Consider the following 23,057-nt stretch of genomic DNA (forward strand, 5'->3'; position numbering starts at 1 on the left):
ACCCTATGATTCTATCATCACTCACATTTCTGAGCCACAGTGAAGGATAAAAAGGGTGAGGACGCTGCCGTATTCCAACAAAATCCTTTTATTGAAAGTGTAATGGAAATTTCTTCATATTGCTTGGATGAAATGAGAGACAGCAGCTGTAGACAAATATGCTTCTTTTTTTTTATAAACAAATGCAAATGGATAAGGTAAAAATAAAGCATTTTTTTAACTTGTACCTTTAAGCAACATAATCACAATATATACACAAAGAAAGCTAAAATAAAGCTATGTTGAAACCAAAGCGTTTCAATCAATACATTAGATAATTACAGATTGTGTCAATAAATACCCAGTTTTTAAACTGTTTAACAGGCAACTTTTTACACAGATACCGAGAAGAAAAAAATAATTGTGTATTTACAATTCAGTGCCCTGGAAAAAAGAAAAAAAAAAGGAAAAATATCTTTTTTTCTTTTTTTTTTTGGCACCAACACAAAGAATAAATTATAGAAAAAAATCCACAAAAGCAGGAGTCTACCCCCATCATTCATTTAAAAAAAGTGTATATATATATATAAAATATATGTATATATTTTATATATATAAATATATATATATACGCAGAGAAACCCAGGAATGTTACAAAATATATTAGTGCCAATAAATAGAAATGGTACCAGACTTTCAACTGTCAGTATTTTTTGATGCGGTCTGAACGATAGAAACTACCACCTAGGAGATAACTGAAGGGGATTTTTCAACCTACAGAAACGACGACGACAAAATAATAATAATTAATAATAATAATAATAATAATATATATTTAGGAAATCCTCCATCTGCCAGTAGTATTCCTGCAGTCGCCCTCCTGCCCAGTGGGGACATCCCCGGGGACGATGCTTTGGGGGAGGATGCGGGTCAGCTCCGCTTCCAAGTTGACCGGCTCAATACCAGAGAAGATGCACAATTAAATATAGGAGTAAAAAACGATTAAAATAAACCCCAAACAACCCAGTCTCCGCCACATTTGTACACCAGAACTTTCCTAAACCGCCGGCAGGTTTGCGCGAGGTGCCTGTAGCAGGTAGCCGAGAGCACCATCCCTGTTGTCAGGGATATAAACAGCTCAACCAATGGAAAAACAAACTCAAATCGATATTTTTGGGTATTTCATTTCCCCAGTCTGGGTGTCTCCACCAGGAATCACTCCCATTTCCCAATATCACATTTTCCAAGTGGGATTTAAAGCCAGTAGCTTCCCAAGTCCCTTTTTGTTGTTATGTTTTTCACACCACTGGCGTAGGCACTTAGTGTATCACAGGTGTTATGTCCAGTTATATCTCACGGCCAAATAGTGTCATGTTCTCAGCCTGATTTAAACAGCAAAAGGCCAAGAGGGTCCCCGATATTCTTCCTAAACACGATGCCTGCACTTTAAAAACACAAAAGCTTTTGCGTTTTTCAGCTTTGTTTCCAGGCGTTATTTTTTTTCCCCCCTAAAACCGTGCTCAAAGGATAAATAACCCAATAACCTTCATATCCATCTAATTTTACTTGATTTACCCGATTTGCCTATATGTAAATATATTAAAAAAATAGCATAAAGAGTCTGACCCTGCTGTGACGCCGTCAGGGAGCCCTAAGGAGCACTTGCTGAGGAGCGTGAGCACGGTGTTGCTGGTGTTGGCTTTGCTCAAAGGTCCTTCCCATGACAACCCCCCCATCACCACCGCTATCAGTTCCTCCACATGTTCAGGCACCGTAATGGATCACGACAGAGCTCACGGCCAAAATCCTTAGGAAATTAAATAAACTATCATTTAGGAGAAGGGGTTTAAACTTCTTCTGTTTGCTTTAAATAGAGCTACTTCGTGTTATTTCTGGAATAGCTGAAGGTTTTGGTTGTTTTGCTCTCCATTGAGATGTTAAGGAGATGAGACATCATCACCATGTTTACTAGAGGGTTGATAAGAAACCAAAGGACGTTGCACAAACGTTTCCCCCATTTCCCCCCTCTCAGCCCTTTGCATTCGGCTCTTTTAGAAATGTGAAGTGAAGACCCAACAGCCAGCACCTTTCAGACTCAGAAAAATACATCATCTTTAGGACGGGTGCTGCTGAAGACCTTACTGCCCTTCCAGGTCATGGGTAAACCACAGTGCTAGTAATGTACTACAGGTAGAAAATAAATAAATACAGATATATTATGCAAAAAACAACAAAAAAAAAAAGATTGTGCACATAATACATCTGAGGTATTACCAATTTAAATAAGGTTTCATGCTAGTTCAAGCTTCGGTGGCTAGTTAAATTCTGGAATTTGCAATAAATAGATGAAGAATGATTACGTATATAGTGTATGGATCTCTTCTGTAAACGTTGTCAGATTTAAACGTAAGAGCGTGTCGGGCTAACTCTTACGCAAACCACAAATTTTCACAATAAATACAGCTTCAAAAAGTCGTCGTAAGAAGTTCCTGCAACACTGAAACGTTTCTAGAAGGGGCTGTGTGTACGACTGGCAACGTTAGCGAGGAGTATTTCTCAACAGGTCTTTTCATACAAAACACAAGGAAATTCATACGTGAAAGTCTTTTTTCCTTCCCTCCCTCCCACCCCACCCCATCATGAAAGTTTAGAAACTTTTGCACAAACAGCGAGAGAACTGATTGTAGCTGCAGTATGTCAAAACGTCCACGTTCTATAAAGACCAAAAATAGTTTGTTTGCTTAGAAAGTTTTGTTGTTGATGGTTTTTTTCCTCCTTATTTTGAGTAGCAACATCATCCTTATCAAAGTTTGCCCATCCGGCTGTTCTTCGGGTTTCATTTTGGCACCGGTCCTTGCCGCCCCAGCCATGTGGGCATTTCACACTTTGACCGTCTCCATCAGCGATGACTTGATGGCATCCTCCAAAAGTTGATTGTCTGTGAAAGGGGCCGGGGTTTCGGGGACGGATTCTGACAAACCGATGAGGGACTCCAAGAAACAGGAGCCCTGATCTCCAGCTTGTGGGAAGCTGGGGAAATTAGGCAACTGAAACTGTAACGCTGAGAAGTTATCGAGGTTCTCGTACTCCTTTAAGGAGTTGTAAAGGGGTCCCAAGTTATAGTCTGAGAAAGACTGGAAGAAATCCAAGGAGTCGGAGGAAAGGCTGAGGTCGGCGTAGCTCTTGGAGCAAGGCTCGGCTGGGGACGGGGCGCAGCAGGACAGCCCGTCACACCGCGCGTGGGCAGCATCCTCCAGCAAACCCCCGCCGTCCTGGTTGGCATTCTCGTCCAGGCACTCGGAGAGATGGGACAAGTGGCCGGGGACAGGTTTGGCCTCGCCGCCGTGGTCCTCGATGAAGAAGTCAGTGGGGTTGAAGCAGCTCAGGTCATCCTGGCCGCGACCGCCCTCTTCCTCGGCGTCCGAGTCGTTGAAGTGGAGGATGCGGGCCAAGCCGTCGTCGTCCACGTCCGACTGGGATTTGTCGGAGGGGAGGCTCTCGTAGGGCTCCTCCAGGTCCTCGCTGGGGTGGGAGGAGATGGAGGAGTCCGTCATGTCGCTGCTGCAGCTGTTCTCCCCCAGGGCCTCCAGGTCGGGGCTGAACTGGAAGGCGGGTGCCAGCGGCACGGCGCGTTCCTCCAAAGAGCCCTTCCCCGCCATGCATCCCAAGGGCGGGAGCCGCTCCCGAAAAGGGGGTTCGGCCTCCGCTGCCTTCTCGCTGCTCTGCTGTTGCTTCTCCAGCTCCAGCTTCATGATGGTGTGGATGAAGTGGGTCTGAACGCGGGCCTGGTTGAACTCGATCCTGCCCTCGGTGTTGCCGCAGCCGTCCTTGGTGCAGCCGCAAGGGAACGAGGTGTGATCCATCTGGTGCGAGGAGGAGCAGAGGGTTAGGAACGAACCCCGAAAACCACTCGCGACTCACCCACCCTGAGAAGCCAAGTAACAGCTGAGGGGTTTAAAAGCAGATTGAAAAATATCTAATAATAAAAGACACCCCGCTCCTTTGAAGTGTTGTCATAAAAAAGGTTGGATTTTAGTACAACTGAAGTTAAAGCATTTCAAAAAAAAGCAAAATATGTCTCCAAAAGGAGACATAAGGGGGCAATCATGAGCTTGTAGATATTGCATCACGGTATTTAACACCTTATCTCTACTATGAGCTTCTGCCCCTTGCAGAGACAAGGTCAAATTTCTCAACGGGCATCTGCAGCACCTCGATGTCCCCATTATCATCAGCCGCTAGAGGGGGGCTGTGACATGCACATGGAGCACCTGTCCGCCCGTGCACACCCACCTACACCGCCCCAGCCTGCAGCCACGGCGTCGAGGGAGTGAGTGACACCCAGAATAAGGAATATGGTTCCCCCAAGACAGCTGGACAGGCATCCGTAAAAATAAAAATAATATCATAAGGTAATTGAAGATAGAGGGATCACCCCACTTTGCAGGTGGTCTGCACAGCCAGCTGTGAACTGATGCTCAGCTGACACTCCCACATTCAACAAGGAAAAATAAACCAATAAACCAACAACAAAACAAACACAGTAGAGGGAGGAGGAGAAATCGCAGCCTCACACAAGGAGCAAGCAGCTTTTGTTTGCCAAGACGTTCCCAGGCGGCCCATCCCCAGCAGCAGACCGAGCAGGCATGGGTCTCGCGGGGACGGACACTCGTGCCTCAGGCTGGGCCGCATCCCCGCGGCTGCAACGTCAGCATGTGGACGGTTGCACCTGTGTTTCGGGATGCAGACACTTGCAAGCAGCATCTGCCTCACAGCCTGGGGAGCATCTCCAAGAGGTTTTCCCACCTGCTTCGCTCAAAGCACAGGTGGAAACAGATGCATTTTACGAGCTGCCCAAACTCTGTCCTGCTTGCTCAAAACCCCTCCGCTTTATTTAACATATACATCAGCTGGAGCCACGGCTTCCCCCCCGCCCCGCCCAGAAGCGAGGGCAGTACCTGACATTTGATGCCTGCCAAGCTGCAGCTGCAGGTCTCGGGGTCGCAGACCTCCCGGCAGTCGCAGCCACAGTCCTCCCGGGACAGACGGATGTTGTGCAGCTCCCGCTTCTCCTCCTTGTCGATCTTCTTCACCCCCACGGCTTTCAGCAGCGCGCGTCTCTTCTTGGCGGGGTAGGGCTGGAGGAAGAAGCCGTCCTCCAGGTCCACGTTGCTGACGTCGATGTCGTCGTCAGAGATGTCGTCGATGGTAAGCTGGTTGGCCTCCTCTGACTCCTTCGTGCCGTTCATGGTTAACTGAGGGGAAAGAAAAAAAAGGGCAAAGCATTAGGAACCTGTTGGGAACATAAAGCCAGCAGCATCCCCTGGTCTGTGCACAGACTGAAACACAGAAGGTTTTATCTAAACATGAGGAGAAACTTATTTCCTGTGAGGTGCCGGAGCCTGGACCAGGCTGCCCAGGGAGGTTGTGGAGTCTCCTTCTCTGCAGACATTCAAACCCACCTGGACACCTTCCTGTGTGATCTGCTCTGGTGACCCTGCTTTAGCAGGTGGGTTGGACTGGATGATCTTCAGAGGTCCCTTCCAACCCCAATCATTCTGTGATTCTGTCAGCAGAAATAAGAAGGGAAAGATCTGCCGCCCTGTGGCAGCCAACCCTGGGACCAAAATCTGCATTAGAGGCCACAAAGACCTCACAGACACCTGATACGGTTCAGCCAATTTTCCGCCACCTTTCAAGGGTGCAGAACTGAGCTGAAAATCCTGCACCAGAGCCTGTGGTTTTTTTTGAAACCCAAACAGGGTTAAGCACAGGTACCCCCAGGCCTTTGGAAAGGGCTGTCGGGCATTGGGACAGGCTGCCCAGCGCAGTGGTGGAGTCACCATCCCTGGAGGGGTTTAAAAGATGCGCAGATGAGGTCCTTAGGGATATGGCTTAGTGCCTGTGTCAGGTGAACAGTTGGACTCAATGATTTTGAAGGTTTCTTCCAACCAAAATGATTCCATGATCCCAGACAGGCTCCTACTACAAACCAGCCATTAACTAACACCCCATCCACCCTCTCCTCACCAACCCAGCCCCACGCTCCTACTCACCTTCCATTTCAACGCTTCCAACTTCTCCTCTTTCAATTTCTCTTCGAGTTTCTCCCGGCGAACGTTCTCCTGCTCCTTGGAAAACTCCGCCAGCGTGAACTGCCGGGAGGAGCTGTGCTTGCTCACCATCCCCAGGGTGCAGCCCCCACGACTGGGCACGCTCGTGAACCCTTGGCAGCGTGGGAAGTAAAACACAGTGACCCGGTCAAACTCCACATTGTTCTTCTTTAGTCGCTTGGTTTTCTTCAGGATAGACGTGGCTAAAAACAGGGTGGGGGGAGGGAAAAAAAAACAACACAAGAGGCACAAAGTCAGTACTGCCATCCTGCAACTGGGATACAAATACTACAAACAGGCTGTAAATATGACAAACAGGCAGGACTTGCCACTACTCTCTCGACAGGGACATGATGGGACAAGGTAACAACGTCGCTTGATGGCTTCTGGTGTTTTAGGAGCCAAGAAGGAAAAAATTCTTCCTGGAAAGGGTTGTTGGGCATTGGAATGGGCTGCCCAGGGTAGTGGTGGAGTCACCATCCCTGGAGGGCTTTAAAAGGCATTTAGATGAGATTCTTAGGGACACGGTTTAGTACTAGAGTTAGGTTATGGTTGGACTTGATGATCCTGAGGGTCTTTTCCAACCAAAATGATTCTATGATTCTCTAATGCTATAATGCAAAGGTGGGATGAGGCTGGAGAGCAAACTAAGCCAAGTCCCAGTGCCTCGGAGTCATTGATGAGATTCACCCTAAGAAACGGCTGCTGCTTCTCCTTCCCGCTTGATTTCCTCCACGAAACGCACATTCGCTTATTCTTCACGTGCAGCAGAGCATAACGAACAAGCAACAAACCATCCTACATGCCTGTCTTGCTCTACACCCAAGTCCCCTGCCCCACGTTCAGAAGCTCCTGCTTCACTCCCAGGATGCTGGAGCACCAACACTCCAGCGCTGCCTGGCTCCAGCTTTTGTGGCAGGGTAGAAAACAGCCAAAACGGCTGTTTTTCTGGCACTTCCTTTCACCATCCACTGGGAGGAACTACGAATCTATAGTTTATTCTCAAGAGACTCGTTTGAGAGCAGCTGCAAAGATGTTAATCTCCGCACAGGTGATTCCAGGGTAAACACGGCAAGACATGACTCTGGTTTATCTTAAACTGCTGAAACACGCTTCACACCATTTAAAGCGGAGCCTCTCCAGAGATACCCAGTTCTGCGCGTTTGCACGTGCAAGCGTAGCAGATGGGGGTGGGCTAATTAGCCAGGGCAGATTGAGAGTCAATGAGTTTCCACGAGCATAGCTGGCCGTGGGAAGCACAGCAAAACGCTGCGTGGCAGAGTTGCTTTCGCTGCCGCAAGCGTGACAGTCGGACACGCACAAATTCAGTGATGGGGGTTTTTAGCGCCATTCTCTGCTGGTACGTGGATGTCTTGGCTGCTGCCATGGAGAACAGGGCAAAAAAAAGCAACCCAGAAAGAATGGGTGAGTCCTGCAGAGCCAGGATCTCAGCCCCGCTCTGTGGATGGCAGAGCCGCAGGCAACCCCACAGCAAAGAACCAAAAAACCCAAGGGGCTCAGCTGGTTTGGCTGGCCCCAAACGCTGGGAAAATGCAAGACTGGACAGTTAGCTGCACCCACGTTTCACAGGTCTTGCTGGTGAAAATACAGCATTTCAGTTTCATATGGAAAAAGAAAACCAACAAAAAACAAAACGTGTTCAACCAGCTGCATCAGCAGCTTCTGCTACAGAGCTGAGGGTTTCACACTGGGCTCTGCAGTCGCTTTGATGATATCTCTGCACTGCGTGCTGCATTTTCATAATAACCTTGACTCAATCTTCTAAAACATTAGCTCTTTATCAAAAGGCAAGTTAACCACCGTGATCATCTATCAGCTGAGCTGCTGCACTTTGGCATTTGCTTCTCTCTCCCCACATCCCCCCCCTCTGAAATTGTTTTCCCATCCCTGACCCTTTTCCAATTGAGCCAGAGAGCACAAAAAGTTCATTGTTTTGTCACAAAACCTGGGAAGACAAGCAAGAATGAGACTCTTTATTATTACAAGACTTCTAAAGGCTTTTCAGACCGCTGCGTGTTTGTGTATGTCTGCTAAGTGGACCTTAACTGCTATATACAGTGGGTGTTCAGTATAATTTACTAGGTTGGACTATTTCTCCTCCATGAAGATGGTCCCCTATTGTATCTTTTATTTTTCCCTTCACATGGCAGATAAAGGATTTTACAACCTTGTCCTCTGTGTGTTTTCCTAAAGAGCTTTCAAAATTGATATTGCTGGGGAAACAAAACAGCATTTATCTGTAGTAAGAGCAGAGGCAATGTCAAATGTGTCATGTTCTTTGGCACAGCACCCAGCATACGTAGAAAACATTCTGAAATGGTAATTACGCTACTGGTTAATCATTTTTAAGAACCAGCGTTATGGGTCTTTGCTGCCTGTTTAGTTGTTGCCTATGGAATAGGCAGGTTCCATATGAATATGAGGAGAAACTTCTTGACTTTGTGGGTGCCAGAGCCCTGGACCAGGCTGCCCAGAGAGGCTGTGGAGTCTCCTTCTCTGCAGATATTCAAACCCACCTGGACACCTTCCTGTGTGATCTGCTCTGGTGACCCTGCTTTAGCAGGTGGGTTGGACTGGATGATCTCCAGAGGTCCCTTCCCACCCCAGCCAGCCTGTGGTTCTGTGAATAGCTTGACAGGACATTGAAGGATGGTGGGATGGTCCAACCAGCTTGGAATCACCTGCCTGTCTCTGCACACTCAGGTCCTTGGCTTTCTGATCCTGGAAATCACAATTTCAGCAAAACCATCCTAACGCAATGATACATACTGGGAGGAAGGGCCGAGAAAGACTACCCTGAATGTGCTGACTACAAAAAACAAGATAAATTGGTGTAACGACACGGAGCTGGCGTTACGGCCATTTCCACCCCTGAAGGTGTGTGTGCTCCAAAGGGGTCTCCGCACAAACAGACGTGACGAACCCACCACCATGCTACAAAAAACCCATGTGCGGGCACATCTGATCCCAGAGAAGATACTCACGGGTGAAGCTGGGCGTTAAGGCAGAGCTGGGCTTGTTCTCCCCGCGGGAACTCTCCTCATCCGACTCCCAGCCCGAGGACGCCGAGGAGGAGATCGGGGAGCAGGAGGAGGAGGAGCAGTAGGTGCTGTCATCCCCCAGCTCTTCATACTTCCTTTTCAACACTCCGCTCATGGTGACGCCAGATTTTTCATATAACTGGAAAACAAAGGAGAAAAGCAACATAAAGCGAGGGAAATGATGGCAGTTACTGGTGATGAACAGGATGGGTTTCAACCCCCAGCAAGACTTCTCCATCAGGTCCACCTGCCCATGCAGGTGTGATTCCCTAAAAGTGCTCTCTCCAAAACAAACACCACCTTTCTAACACTCTCTGCACACACCTACTGAATTTCTCTCCCATTTTACAACACTGCATAAAAAACCCAACTATCACAGACAACAAACTGTCCAGAAACCAATTCAATCAACACAAACGTTATCAAACAATAAGTATTACATTTTGCTTACTAACTCTTTTACATTAACTCCTTACCCAGATCGCTTTCTATGCAGTTACAGCTTTAACATCTTGCTAATTACAAAAATAAGCCAGTTTGCAGAGAACAATCTGTTGGCATGATTTACTTGCTACAGCCCCCTGGGGAAACAGACTTATTAAATGAAGCACTGAAATACAAATATATCAACTGTGAAGAACAGCCCTTCTCCTCACGGTGCCTTTCATAGTCAGGCCCCCATTCAATAAGCTATTCTTGTTTAGGCTGGGTTATGTATCAAGCATAGTAGGAATTAAAGACAACGCAGCTAATTAAAAACAATAGAGTTCTGTACTTGCTTAGATTCCTAAAAAAATCCCACAAAGCACAACTTCGTTGCATGTTTTACCTTTGCTTTTATAAAGTTCACGAGTTTTCTGCCTCCTGAAATACCACAAAAGCCAACACTTTGCTTACAATAGGCAAATCCCACCTAACCTGGGATGCTCTTGCATGGACAATTTCTCCTTTTGGATGCTGGCAACTCCTTAGCAGATGCCCCCGCTTCTGCAGAAGTCACTGCCAGCTTATTCTGAAGCCAGTGAGCCGTATCCAAAGCTGAGAACCAGGCTGCTGCTGGAGGAATGATTTGCTTTGAGCCCATCCCACAGGGCTGTAAGGCACAACCAGGGTGGGAGAGATGCAACCCCAGCCCAGAAACCCCCTCCAGCAAGAAAGGGAGAGCCCCAGCATTGTGCGATGCTACCAGCCATCCTGGTCCTTCAATAAAACCAGAGCTAATACCTAAAGTATCGCTAAAATTCGGATGATACTGGGACAGATATATACAGCCCTGGGTCGGTAACAGTGCAGATATGGGGGTGCCAGACACCCGGTCCCCTCCTGACACCTGAAACTCCTTGACCCGCCAAATTTATTCTTTGTAACCGTAGCACTTTCTCACTCTCTTTTGCATGTCTGAGGTTAATTTAAGACTCTGAAAAATTAAAAAAAACACAACAAAGAAACAACCCACAAACCACCAAACCCGCCTTCCTGACAGCCCCAAGCACATCAGCTCCAAACCCTCCCAATGATGGGATTTTCAATATCGCGACAGCGCTGGCAGGACAGGAGCACAACTCGGTGCCTTCCAAGCCCTCGTTAATGATGTTTACCAACAGCTTCCCAGGAGACAATAGTTGCCTAAAAGGTCAAAAAACCACCCTGGATGAAGCAGTTGCTCGGCCAGAAGAAGTTAATCATTCACTGCACCAGGCTGCTGCATCCCCCACCGCCCAACAAACTTGGGGGCCAGGGAGAGGCAACTCCCTCCATCCTTCCTCCTCCTCCTCCTCAGCAGGCCTGGAGCTGCAGGTGGTTTTACCACAGAGGGGTTGTTGGTTCTTTGGCCTTAATCCCAAACAGATGGGGAGAAGGTGGATTTGGCCACCCTCCAGTCCCAGCAGCACAAGTCCTACCTGACACCTGGGTTAACCCCTTCCTGGCAAAGCGGAGCTCACGGGCAGCCACGAAGCCCAAACCCAGCTGCAATTAAAACCCTTTGATTTCTATTATATTTTTGTGCCTTCTGCTCTGCCTCGTGCTTGCGTTAAGAAACAACCAGGAGCAAAGAAACGCCCCCCAAATCCATGGCAAGGGTTCGAATCAAAGCCTGGGCTGCAGGCAGAGGTTTGCTCATCCCAGCTGAACCCAATGTCACAGAATCACAGAATGTCAGGGGTTGGAAGGGACCTGGAAAGCTCATCCAGTGCAATCCCCCCGCCGGAGCAGGAACACCCAGCTGAGGTTCCACAGGAAGGTGTCCAGGCGGGTTTGAATGTCTGCAGAGAAGGAGACTCCACAACCTCCCTGGGCAGCCTGGGCCAGGCTCTGCCACGCTCACCGGGAAGTTTCTTCTCATATTTAAGTGGAATCTCCTGCGTTCCAGTTTGTACCCATTGCCCCTTCTCCTACCACTGGTTGTCACCGAGAAGAGCCTGGCTCCATCCTCCTGACACACATCCTTTATATATTTGTAAACATTAATGAGGTCGCCCCTCAGTCTCCTCCAAGCTCAAGAGCCCCAGCCTTTCCTCACACAGGAATTGCTCCACTCCCTCAATCATTCGCCCACCCAGAGCAGCCGAAAACTTTGCAAATAAAACCCACAAAAAAACTCTAATCAAACAAACAACAACAACCACAAAACCCCCCCAAAAAGCCACACGTGGCTTCAAAAAACATCAGTTTGCGCCACAGAGCAGCTGCTCCCTGCTCCAAATGACACTTCCGATGTCACCGGAGAAGGATGTCACCATCCAGCCAAGGGAAGGGGGAAAGCAGCTCCCCAGAAAGCCCGTAGGACACATACCCAATGGCAAACACCCTCGGAGATGCGACACTGATCACATCTAAGCCTTGCAGGAGATACCGGAGAGTGGTGGAGCAGCCACGGTCACACCACTGAAATAGTGATAACTCCAAGGTCTGGCCCAAAATAAGCCCCAAAACCCACGTTACATCTGTTTCTACCAGGATCTACCTGCTTTGCAGGACTCCCAGAGAAGCAAGAAGGTGGACGTGGCGATGCTGCAGAGCGATGCAGCCCCTGATGCTCAGGTCACCTGCAAACCCCACGGCGCCCATCACAAGCCGCATCGCCTCCCCCTAAACCACAGAGCAATTAAAACCGGAGTGTTTTCCTCAAGAGAGATAACCAAAATAACACAAACAACAAGGCAGAGCCAAGGCAAGTTGTGTGTAAGACTGCAATTGTTTTACTTTTTTGTTAAATATTATCATCACTGACTAGACATGTCTGGCAGGAGGATGAAGGGAGGTGTGCGCATCTCCTACCAGAATAAGCCAAATGCATAGAAAAAACACACCTTTGGCATGCTGTCTTATTCAAAACACGCATTGTTTTGTTAATGCAAAGTAAGTGTCGTGCAAACATGCTTCTCAATTAATGGGAAAAAGCTGGTGAACCTGTTGCCCACCAGCCAAAAACACATTCATTTTTCCCCCCGTAACGCCTTCCCCCTCTTTGCTGATTTACAGCTGTGATGTTTTCCAGGTCAAGTTTTCAAATCTTTCTCAGGAGCTACATGTGATGTAAAGGGGCTGCACCCATTGGTATCTACTTGTACCCACCCCCAAAAACTCCTCCAGATGGGGGTTTTGCTGTCAAGTCAAAGACCATCCTCTTCTTGACACTTGGGAGCAGAATTCACGTCAGCGATTTGGATGCTGCCTCGAAACCCATGTCACCCAAACCGCTGGCCGCTCAGCCAAAAAAACCCAGAGGCCAATTCAGACACAGCGAGGATCTTTTAATTGCAGTAAGTCCACGTGTAATCTTAAATCCACATTTACGTCTTGCACTGAAGTCACAAAAACGTGTGCGGCAGCATGAAAAAAATTTATATATTTATATCTGTGCTTGCCGTTGCAAATCTCTGCAGGCACCATTGAGTGCAGAATTTTACCACCTTCTCCTTCTCTTTTTTTTTTTGCATAACCTGAAATAAAATAATCCTATCTTCATTTTAGTTGCCAAAAAAGACATTCTGTTCTTGGCTAAGGCTTCTTACCCATCTATTTTACTGAAAACAGCTTTTGGAACAAGTACATAATGCAATGGATCAAACCCGCAGGAATTCCTCTCTGGCACCAGAACTCCCACTATCCTGGGAATACTTTCTAACAAATATTTAGCCCAGATGTGCATTCCTTTCTCTTTCTCTCCCTCCTTTTTTTTTAAGCATTAAAGTTGGGGGGTGGAGTGGGTGGGGGTGGCCATCTAGTTGGGGGGAAGGGAATCGAATCTGCAAAGTCCCATTTCTGGCGCTCAGCAAGTCGCAGGCCAAAGCCCTAATACACTGGAATGCGAGGAATTAATGTTTTAACTATCCTCCTCTTGGACGACGTCTCAACAGTAAATATTTCGAGTAATTTAGATTTAAGCAGGTTTGGCATTTGTTTAGCCAAGCGCAGAGGAAGGCAACTAAAACCCCGACCAGTGTCCAGTTAGCCTGTTTATAAGAGACTGCACAAAGAGGCATCGTGGCTTTGTGCAGAAGTATGCAGAGATGTTTAGCTCTTTATTTTGGGGTTATATATGTTTTTTTGCACCAGTGCAAGCAAAGCAAAACAAACTTCTCCCAGCGCGCCCTGCGGCTGCGTTTGCTCGTGCCACAACTCCCACGGTATCTCAGAACACCTACGTGCAACGATATTTCACATTTCGGGCTTTCTGTCGGTGGAACATCCTAAAGGATGGAAGGATCCCAAATCCACGCACGGGCTATTGACAGCAAACTTTCTTCTGCAAAGCAATTTGGGTAAAACAAACGAAAAAGGCACGGATCCCAGGGCAATGTATGAAAAGTATTTCTTTCCGAGTGACTTTTTGAGCCAGTTTATTGCCTTTACAAGCACAGGGAGCTGCCTGCAGCCCAGGGAAGCCAAGGTGGACTCTTCCCGGCACACCGGGAGCGAGTTACCAACTGCTGAGCCGTGAGTCAGAGCACTCCCGCTCCCTCCCCCAGAGCCACAGTGGCTGTGCAGGTCTAGCAGGAGTAAATATTAGTTTAAAAAGCACCACCGCATATTTTAGCCAGGTACGGCTACCAGCGCGACTCGTGGAGCAAACCCAGGGAAGTTTTTGGGTGGGTGTTTTATTTGCACATTGATGTTCGTGGTGAGTCGGGCGACCTTGGGGTGCAATATCGCCAAAAACTGGTGCGGAGCGGAGCTTCCCGCTGAGCTATCCCAGACATTTGATGTCTGACAGCAGCGGTGAGTCCAGCAATGCCACTGGGTTACTTAATAATCACCGCGCTATCAACACTGATTCATTGCTCGTCCATTTAACTACTCTTAATTCTTTACATATTTACTTAAGTGGTTTCCCTGTGACAGCCTCTGCCATGACACCACTTCCCAATTTCGGGGCTGACCGAGGCAGGGGGTCAAGGTGAGCGGGATCATCCCATCAGGACCCTCCAGTCCCCACGTGTGTCCCCAGCCACGCAAGCTGTGCTTTCCAGTTCAGACCAGATTATTTTCACTCAGCTGGGTCTAAGGTTTCATAACCTTGCTCTGGTTAAAAATAGCCTCTGCCTACTATGCAACAGCAAAACCCAACGCACCCTGTGCCACGGAGCAGGAGCATGAATCAGTTCGTAGCACCACGAGTTTATTCTCTTGCCAGAGACTAAACAGGCAAAACACCTTCCCCAGGAAAGAGCATCAGAGGCATTTACTCCATCTACTAATTTTTGGAAGGCCACAAAGAAAAGGGCTTCTCAAGATTTTTCTATCAAGCCCTTCTTTCTCACTGGCCGCTTGAAAGGTAAATAAGAAACATTAGCAAATACATTAAAGGTTATCAAACACGGCCCAAATGAAACGAGGTTCAAATGTACTCAGCGCAGATTGTTCTGTAATAAATATGAAAACAGAGAAGTGTGCTTTGTCTAGGAAAATCCTCTATTTGATTACACCTCATGAATAATTCACACCAGGTTTCCATATTTGTCCTCCTGTAGGTACACGCCGTGCATTACCTTGCCTGCTATATATACGACCGCATTTCCTGCACTGAATTATTAAAGGCTTGCCGGGAGCTGCTGAGTCTCTCCACGCAGAGAACAAACCAAAAAATAAACCCCCCCAACCTTGATGGGCTTCATCTGCAAACCGCTCAGCAGAGGGGGAAATATACGTGTGTATATATATATATATATATATATAGTGGGGGAAAATAAAATTAAAATGAAATAATAACTGCGGATGAGTTCCCTATAACAAACGACAAGACTCTGAGGTTTGTAAATGGCCGTGAGGTTTTTCTCTCCATCCCACCGAGGCATTGTCATTACCAGACGCTGGTAAGGCAGGGCTGCTTTAGGAAAGGGTTGTCCCTATGTGTCAGCCTCTTCCTACAGCGACATTATGTAACTTGGAGGTGACAGCCACTTTTGAGGATGCCGGGGGGGGGGACATACAAAAAATAAAAATACACACTGAGAAAATTTAGTAGTTTGGGTTGTGTGAGGTCATTTTTTTTTTTTCTCGTCTCAGGTGTGCAGTTAAAGCCCCCATTTTTCTTTTATTTCTGGGGGCGGGGGGGGGGGAGCCCGCTCTCTATCGGTCCGTCTGTCCATCCGTGCGCCGGTCGGTAGGTGTTGCTGTAGCGACGGGAAAGCATCCCCAGCCGGGCAGATTTGGGGAAGAGCGAACCGGCAAGGCTTCCCCTCTGCCTCCCACCCCCCCGCCAGCCTTTCTTTCAACATCAGAAAATTGGAACCGCAACCGTAAAGATGGAGCGGAGCCTTAAACTGATGGGGGGGGAGGGAAACTCGGCACTACTCTAAATAAATATATAGGTATTTACACGTATATATAGTGTGGGGTTTTCTACCGAGGGGAAAGTGCGGGAGGGCTCGGGGAACAGCGAACCCCCCGCCCCCAGGGAACGCGATCCCGCCGCCCCGGGGGTCCCGGACGCTCCCGCCGGGCCGGCCCCAGCCCCAGCCCCGCCGGGCTCCCCTCGCCCCCGGGCAGGAGCAGCCCGGCCAGACGGCGCCGCTGCGGCGCGCCGGCCCGGCTCTGGGCGGCGGGGAACCGAGACGGACCCTCCGACGGCGGAGTAGGACGGGCTCTGCCCCGGACCCCCGACAGCCCAGCAGCGCGCCGGACACCGCACCGGACCCCGGCGGGCAAGCACCGACCCGGCTCTATACCGGACCCCCAACGGCCGAGCACCGCGCCGGACACCGCACCGACCCGCAGAGCGGGACGGCGGAGCAGCAAACCTCCCCCCGCCGCGGCGGACCCCCCATTCCCTCCCACGCCAGCCCCATCCCGGCGCCGGCTGCCCCCGGCCGGCCCTACCTTCGGCGGCGGCGGGTCTCGGCGCGGCGGCTCCGGCTGCAGCGGCGGTGCCTGGCGCGGCGCCTCCCGCTCTGCCGCTGCCGGGGCTGCGCCGCCGCCGCGCTGCCCTTTTTCGTCAGTGGAAAACTCCGGGCTCTGACGCAGGCGGTGACAGGAGCGGGGCCGGCGTGTGCCCGGCCCGCCCGGCTTCCCGCTCCCCCCCGCCCCGGGGCGGGGCGCTGAGTCAGGGCCGAGGGGACGCCCCGCCCCGCCCCGCGCTGAGGAGGGAGCGGGGAACGGGGGAGGGAGAGAGAGAGAGAGATTGGGAATGGGACACAGCTGGGGGGGCTGGGAGTCACAGGGGGTGGGGAACCACAACCAGCCGTGGCCCCTAAAATGCGTGTTTGTGTCCCACAGGAACAGCTCGGACCCCCAAACAGATTTGAGTCCTACAGGGAGCTGAGGACTCACAAGGGGTTTGGACCCATAAAGAGATGTGGACCCCAAAATGGATGTGGGTCACGTGGGGGGTTTGTGTCCCACAGGGAGTTGGGAACACACAGGAACAGCTTGGTCCCCAAAACAGATTTGAGTGCCACATGGGGTTGGAGACCCACAAGAAGTTTGAACCCACAGACAGGCTTGGACCCTAAAATGGATGTGGAACCCAAGCGGGGTTTGTGTCCCACAGGGAGTTGGGGACCCACAGAAGCAGCTAGGACCCACAAACAGATTTGAGTGTTACAGGGAACTGGGGACTCACAAGGGGTTTGGACCCAAAACCAAAATGGATGTGGGTCACATAAGGGGTTTGTGTCCCACAGGGAGCTGGGGATCTGCAGGCAACATTTGGACCCCGAAACAGATTTGTGTGCCACAGGGGGTTGGAGATCCACAAGACGTTTGGACCCATAGACAGGCTTGTACCCTAAAATAGAGGTGTGTGTCCCAACACAGAGAGTTGGGGACCCATGGGCAAGGCATGAACCCCCAAACAGATTTGGGGGCTACAGGGAGTTGGGGACTCACAAGGGTTTGGACCCAAAACCAGGTTTGGACCCCAAAATGTATGTGGGTCACATGGGGGGGTTTATGTCCCACAGGGAGCTGGGGATCTGCAGGAACATTTGGACCTCAAAACAGATTTGGGTGCCACAGGGATTTGGAGCCCACAGGGGTTTGGGGACCCACAAACAGGCGTAGACCCCAAAATGCATCAAGGCCTGGCCCCCAGGGGGGCCTTTTGACTCAAAGGAATTTTATCCTCAAAGGATGTTTGGGCCCTACAGGTAAGGGTCAAGGGGATTTGGGCCCCACAAGTAAGGATTAATCCCCCAAGGGGATTTGGGCTGCCAAGAAAGAGTTATGCCCCATGGGCAAGGGTTGACCACCAAAATGGGTTTGAGCCTCACAAGCGCGAATTGTCCCACAGAGAGAATTGGGTCCCTGAAAGGGACTTTGGCCCTATGAGCAAGGCGTGGCCCCCAGAGACATTTAAGGCCCCACAAGGAAGAAGCACAATATTTTGGGGAGTTTGTTTCCCAGCACAGCTGGGATGGGGGTTCCATCCTGAAACCTGCACCAGGTCACTGCCCAGCTCCGGTCACTGCAGTGTTCAGCTGAGGATCTCCACATGCTTCCCACTGACCACCAGGAGCTTTCAGAGATCATCACTGCCAGGATCAAACCCCTTGTAGCGGTTGGCAAGGTGCAGACTGACCTAGTGTTTCCCAATTTTGGCACTCGGCTGGATTTTCACCCCACGAGCTGGGGCTGGGCCCACAGCCAGTGGCATGGTCAGAGTCCTCATGCTGTGAAGCTGCCTGCTCTTGGTGCAGATCTTTAAAATGTCACCCAGCTATACCCCACAGGGCTTGGGTACAGCCGAGCTGCAGGAGTCCCTGTGTAAGATCAAGTCCATGAAGGTGGGATGATTTGTGCTCTTTGGCTCCATGGAGGAGCATGAGGCTGGCAATACCAAGGTCTCCTCAAATTCCCCTCTGCATCCATGTTTTTTTGTGAGTCCCTCAGCTCTGGGGTTCTTCCCACAGAGTATTGTGAGCCAGCATCTGCCACCTCTTTCCAGGGATATTATTTTAGGTGTAAACCTCTTAGAATGCCTTTTGGTTTTGGTAGCAAGAGTATCTCACCGGGAAGGTCCTCAGTCTGACCATGAGCAGTGAAGATGAGGTGAGAGCTTCAGTGTGGTATGGCTCTTTTAGAGGAGACTGCTGTGAAAATCTCACCCCTAGTCCTTTTACCAGTTAAAGCTTTCAAACATTAGAGCTGAAATGGTGGGAAAAAGGTCTTCTCTTGTGCCAAAGCCACTTTGATACCAACATGGGAAGTGATGCCACCAGGATTTTTACTTCTGATCTTGCCCAGTGTGTGTGATTGATGGGGCAGTCCCACCGGTCACCCTGATGGCACCACTGCAAGGACAGCAAACCATAGTGATGTGTGGGGGTGAACAACCAGGGTGGACTGAGAACAACTTCAAGCTGATTTTACTGCCGTACTTGATTTAACTCCATAACCTCGTGGTTGCCCCATGCTTCTGATTTCTTGGTTTGCCACCCTGTGCCTCTCTGCCCAGCCCATGAAACCACAGTGACAGCCCCTAGCTGTACAGAAGCACAGGAGGGATGAGTTGAGAGTTTGCTTCAAAGATGCAAATGTCATGGAGGCAATACGTAATTCTAGATGGTGCCCTGATGACGGGTGGGCCCTGTCTTTGAGGCACGAGGGCCTTCCTGAATGTGTCGGCGTACAGCACTCGACCGCCAAAGAAGTGGTTTTCCTGAGGTTTCGTTTACCATGTTTGGACATGGCTGTGATTAATATTTCCTAACAGGAAGACGTCATGCGTGCAGGCTTTCCTCTTCAGGGTTTGGGTCGAGGGTGACCCAGTTCAGGTTATATGCTGGCTCCTCATTTCCTCCCCCTCAGAGACAACACCCATTGCTGAGCCCCAAACGGGTCCTGGCGCCGGGCAGTTCTCACCGCACAACCCCAGGGGACCCGGTGGGCTTTGCTGTGGTGGGACCAAGACATAATATCACCTCTCTATATACCGTGTCTATGAGATGAAGGGCAGTGGGGGGGTCATTTGTCACCATCCCCGGGCTGCGTTTGGCATGAAACCCATGGTATGAGGGAAAGGGGATACCCTGGAAAACGTTCGGAGAGGCTGCCAGTGACCTGCGGGTTACACATTTTCTCCCTTGCTTGTATTAGTTTTAACAAAATAAAGCCAGTGAGAGACGGAGTCCCATGAATAGCAGAAAGTATTTAGTGATTCAATCAGGTGGTGAATAATTCTGACCTCAAGCTGCCCATAGTTGTGTGTGTGTGTGAAAGAGAAGAGAGGTTTGAAATGAAACTTTCTGGCTTTTCTTTTTGAAGCAGCATCTTTTTGTTTGTTTGTTTTAAAATCAACCTAAAAGCGCTACTACATAAATAAGGGGAAGCTTAAACAGAAATATAAATAGCCCTCAACCAGCATAAGATGTTTTCCTGTGTATGTTGAATGAAATATCCCTGTTTCACTCAACGTGTGTTTTGTTGTTGAATCTCTGAGCCTCTTTCCTCCAACAAATGGACTCAAGAGAGAGAGAGGGGAAAAAAATAGATCTGTTTCTCTTTAACCTGAGCCACGTTGGTGTGGTTTTTAACATGGTGTTTTCACCTCTCGGGGAGCATCCTCTTCTCCCAGCACAACCAGAGCAACATGCAGACCCCATTCAGCCCCCTCTTGCTCCTTTGGCAGCACCAGCCTGGAGCTGCTTTTCCTGGCCGGGCACCACTCAAGCGATGCTCCGGTGGGAAGAAATTCCCTGCTGAATGTCCCTGGTGGTGATAAGTGACCTGGCAGAGAGCAACCGCCACAGAGCAGGGGCAGGGAGCCCAGCGGGAGACGACCAGATTGAGGTGTCTGCGTGAGGCACAGGGTGGTGAGATAAGAGGTGTGAACCAGGCAGGCTCTGGATGTCAAGCTCCTCGCTGCCTATTTTGTGTCTGCCCTGCAGCAGGAAAATCACTGTCCCTGGGGTAAAAAGCCTCTTGGTGTTTGGGGATGGAAAAATCAGGAATATCTGGGACTGGAGATACAAGTGTTTTTTTCTGATTTTACAAACACATCCCAAGCACGGTTCTGGAATGGCTTACCAGCTGTATCTGGCTGTGACCTGCTGCTGGGTACTGTAGCAACCCACCTGAGAATAAAGACAGAGGGACATGGGAAAAGAAACCACCACCACTGAACCAACCTTCCTTGAGCAATCACATGTCCAGCATCACCTCCAGCTGGTGCAGTGGCCCCGACTCACCCTGTGTCCCCAACTTGTCCTGTTTCACATGCAGATAAAGTGAATGCTTTAATTTTTAACACATTGTGCAATCGCAATAAGCTGCCGCAGCTGCTCATGGGCTGCCTGTCTTGGTGCCAGGGCTCCTTCCCACCCGACGCGTCTGAAATGCAAGTTGAACAAGGGCATTGGGTTGTTTTGTTATGTTTATTTTTTCCCCTGAAAGATGGACATAAAGGTGGAAAATCAAAGACTTTGCTCCAGCTGCTCTTTGAGCTGTTCACCTGTGCTGGGAACAGTGGAAGGGATGTGGACAGCCTTGGGTGAGTGAGTCCAGCCATGAAGATGTGATAGAAGGTGTCCTCCGGTTCCTCATTGATTTTCCACCAGCACAACTCCATCAGCTTCTGCAAACCTGCTCCTGGTTTGAGCTGACGCTGGTAGACAGTCAGATCTTTAGCATTTAAGGCCCTATATTCCCTGCTGTTATATACTCTCTGGGTAATTATTTTTGCATTTATTGAAATGTGCTTCTTTCATGCATTTTGTGATGCTGTCAATCCTCAGTAAAGATAGAGGCACCGTAAGATGGGGCTCTCCTGAATGTACAGGCGCCCCATACATTTGAGAGAGATGGATAATATGACCCGTTTGCTGGGGAGTACTGATATAATTGTTGACCTCCCGACAAACACGCAAAAATCATCAACCCGAGGGAATAAATGTTGTTTTAAAATGCAGGCATGAAATGGGAATTGTGAAAGTGCCGTGTGGCTTCAACCACTCACTAGCAGTGGTTAGCGGCAAGGAAAATAAGTACGACAAAATAAAATGTGCTACCCAGCCAGCTGAATTCAAGTGGGGCACCTGTGTCCTCAATTAACCCAACTAATAGTTAACTTTGGTGTCAATAGAAACCCTCGCACCAAGATTTAGAGGTGGGAAATGCATGAGTGCTGTATTTTTCACTCCTTGACATTTCGTGAGTCGTCTGTTTGAGCGCTGAAATGTCTCAAGTGATGGGACCGTAGCAATTTCTCTTTCGAGGGTATCGCTCTCGCACAATAATTAAATCTCTGGCTTTCAAGCATAATTGCCAATGACAGTGCCTCCAAAGTTGCTTTTTAAGCTCAACCTGGCAGAAGGGGCTTCCAAAAAAATGAAGAAGCCAGGGAAGAGTTGCGAGCATCAGCAAAAGCACGAAGCAGAAATAGAAACTCTGTCTTTCCCCAGAAGTAGGGATGACAACCATCCCTAAACATCGAGGAGGCCTAAAATATTCATCGTGGTCCTGGATGCCTCACAGGCTCTGAAGGAAATGGTAGCTTACAGTACAGCTCCATCATTACCAGGCTCGTTGGAAAATGGTCATTTTTCAGCGCTAGGACCTGTCTCCTGCTCCAGGTTGGTAATTGGTGGTGTTGGCAGTGAGCCAGGCAGCTCTCGCAGCTCTGTCTTGAGAGGACAAAAGCCTCCATTACTTTATGCTCTCTAATTCTCCCAAGGTGTGCTGCTGTCTATCAATGGAGTCGCCATGAGGTAATAGAAATTACAAACCTCCCCAGACTTATTTGTCTGAAAGCGTTTCTTGTAAAAATAATTATGTGAGTTCTCCGGAACCGTGGTACATGAGAATGGCAGAAGAGAAAGTTTGCAAATTAAAAAGGCAACAAAAAGCTCTTTATCGTAAACTGCGAGGGAGACTGGGTGTGAGTGTTGTTTCGCTTCTCTTGGGTTGGCTGGTGGCAGCTTTTAGAGAGAAAAAGCGATTTTTGTTGTCTGTGTATCAGTTTGCAGTGAAGCTGCTCCAGACCCGTCCCGTAGATCCAGGTAGGGTGATGAGTTTGGCCTGGCACCACTTGGGGTTCGAGCCACTGTCTCTGCCCATGAACTTTGGAAAGCCACTTGCCCTGTCACTTTGGTGGCTTATGATGGGGATGTCACACCTCTGGTGTGACTTGCTGTGTCTGGTTGCAGGCTGGGGATGGGGCTTTGCCTGCAAGCCCTCAGCAGCCCTTGCCCTCCTTGCAAGAGGCATCCTAAAGCCTTCATCGCCCCCCATTCTCAACCAGCAAAGCACCATCTGGAGCAAACATATTTGCCGCGATGTGACAGACAAGCTCTGGAGGAAATACCTGAGCTGTCTGAAAAAGTTACAGCCCCCCTGCCTCCCGTGAGTTCAGACTCCAGAATCTCAGCACGAATCTATTCTGATGCAAAGTTTGAGTCAAAGGTCTGGATTGTGAATGGGAACATCTGGGGAGCCTCCACACCTTCCTCCGGCACTGCCAGGG

General features: G+C 49.4%; 1 protein-coding gene across 2 annotated transcripts; it reads right to left on the bottom strand.

The window, feature by feature from the left end:
- Positions 1-72: 72 nt before the first annotated feature.
- Positions 73-16,650, bottom strand: CSRNP1 (cysteine and serine rich nuclear protein 1). Of its 2 annotated transcripts, XM_065832315.2 has the most exons (5): positions 16,478-16,650; positions 9,098-9,293; positions 6,036-6,295; positions 4,938-5,234; positions 73-3,842 (listed from the first exon to the last, which is right to left on the bottom strand). In XM_065832315.2, the coding sequence occupies exons 2-5, from the start codon at positions 9,267-9,269 to the stop codon at positions 2,859-2,861; spliced, it is 1,713 nt and encodes a 570-aa protein (XP_065688387.1). In that variant the 5' UTR covers positions 9,270-9,293; positions 16,478-16,650; the 3' UTR covers positions 73-2,858. The 2 variants fall into 2 exon arrangements, with proteins under 2 accessions (XP_065688387.1, XP_065688386.2); XM_065832314.2 differs by lacking the exon at positions 16,478-16,650 and having other exon boundaries at positions 9,098-9,407.
- Between the last annotated feature and the right edge of the window lie 6,407 nt (positions 16,651-23,057).

Source organism: Patagioenas fasciata, chromosome 2, assembly GCF_037038585.1.
Source record: "Patagioenas fasciata isolate bPatFas1 chromosome 2, bPatFas1.hap1, whole genome shotgun sequence".
NCBI classification, from domain to species: domain Eukaryota; kingdom Metazoa; phylum Chordata; class Aves; order Columbiformes; family Columbidae; genus Patagioenas; species Patagioenas fasciata.

What these genes read in the sequence shown, in the direction of transcription:
- CSRNP1 (XM_065832314.2), bottom strand. Translation starts at nt 9,392, where the DNA reads ATGGAGAAGTCTTGCTGGGGGTTGAAACCCATCCTGTTCATCACCAGT. An exon ending in CTTAACGCCCAGCTTCACCC is followed by an intron (nt 6,296 to 9,097) that starts GTGAGTATCTTC and finishes CCCTGTTTTTAG; the next exon opens with CCACGTCTATCCTGAAGAAA. An exon ending in TGGAAGCGTTGAAATGGAAG is followed by an intron (nt 5,235 to 6,035) that starts GTGAGTAGGAGC and finishes CTTTCCCCTCAG; the next exon opens with TTAACCATGAACGGCACGAA.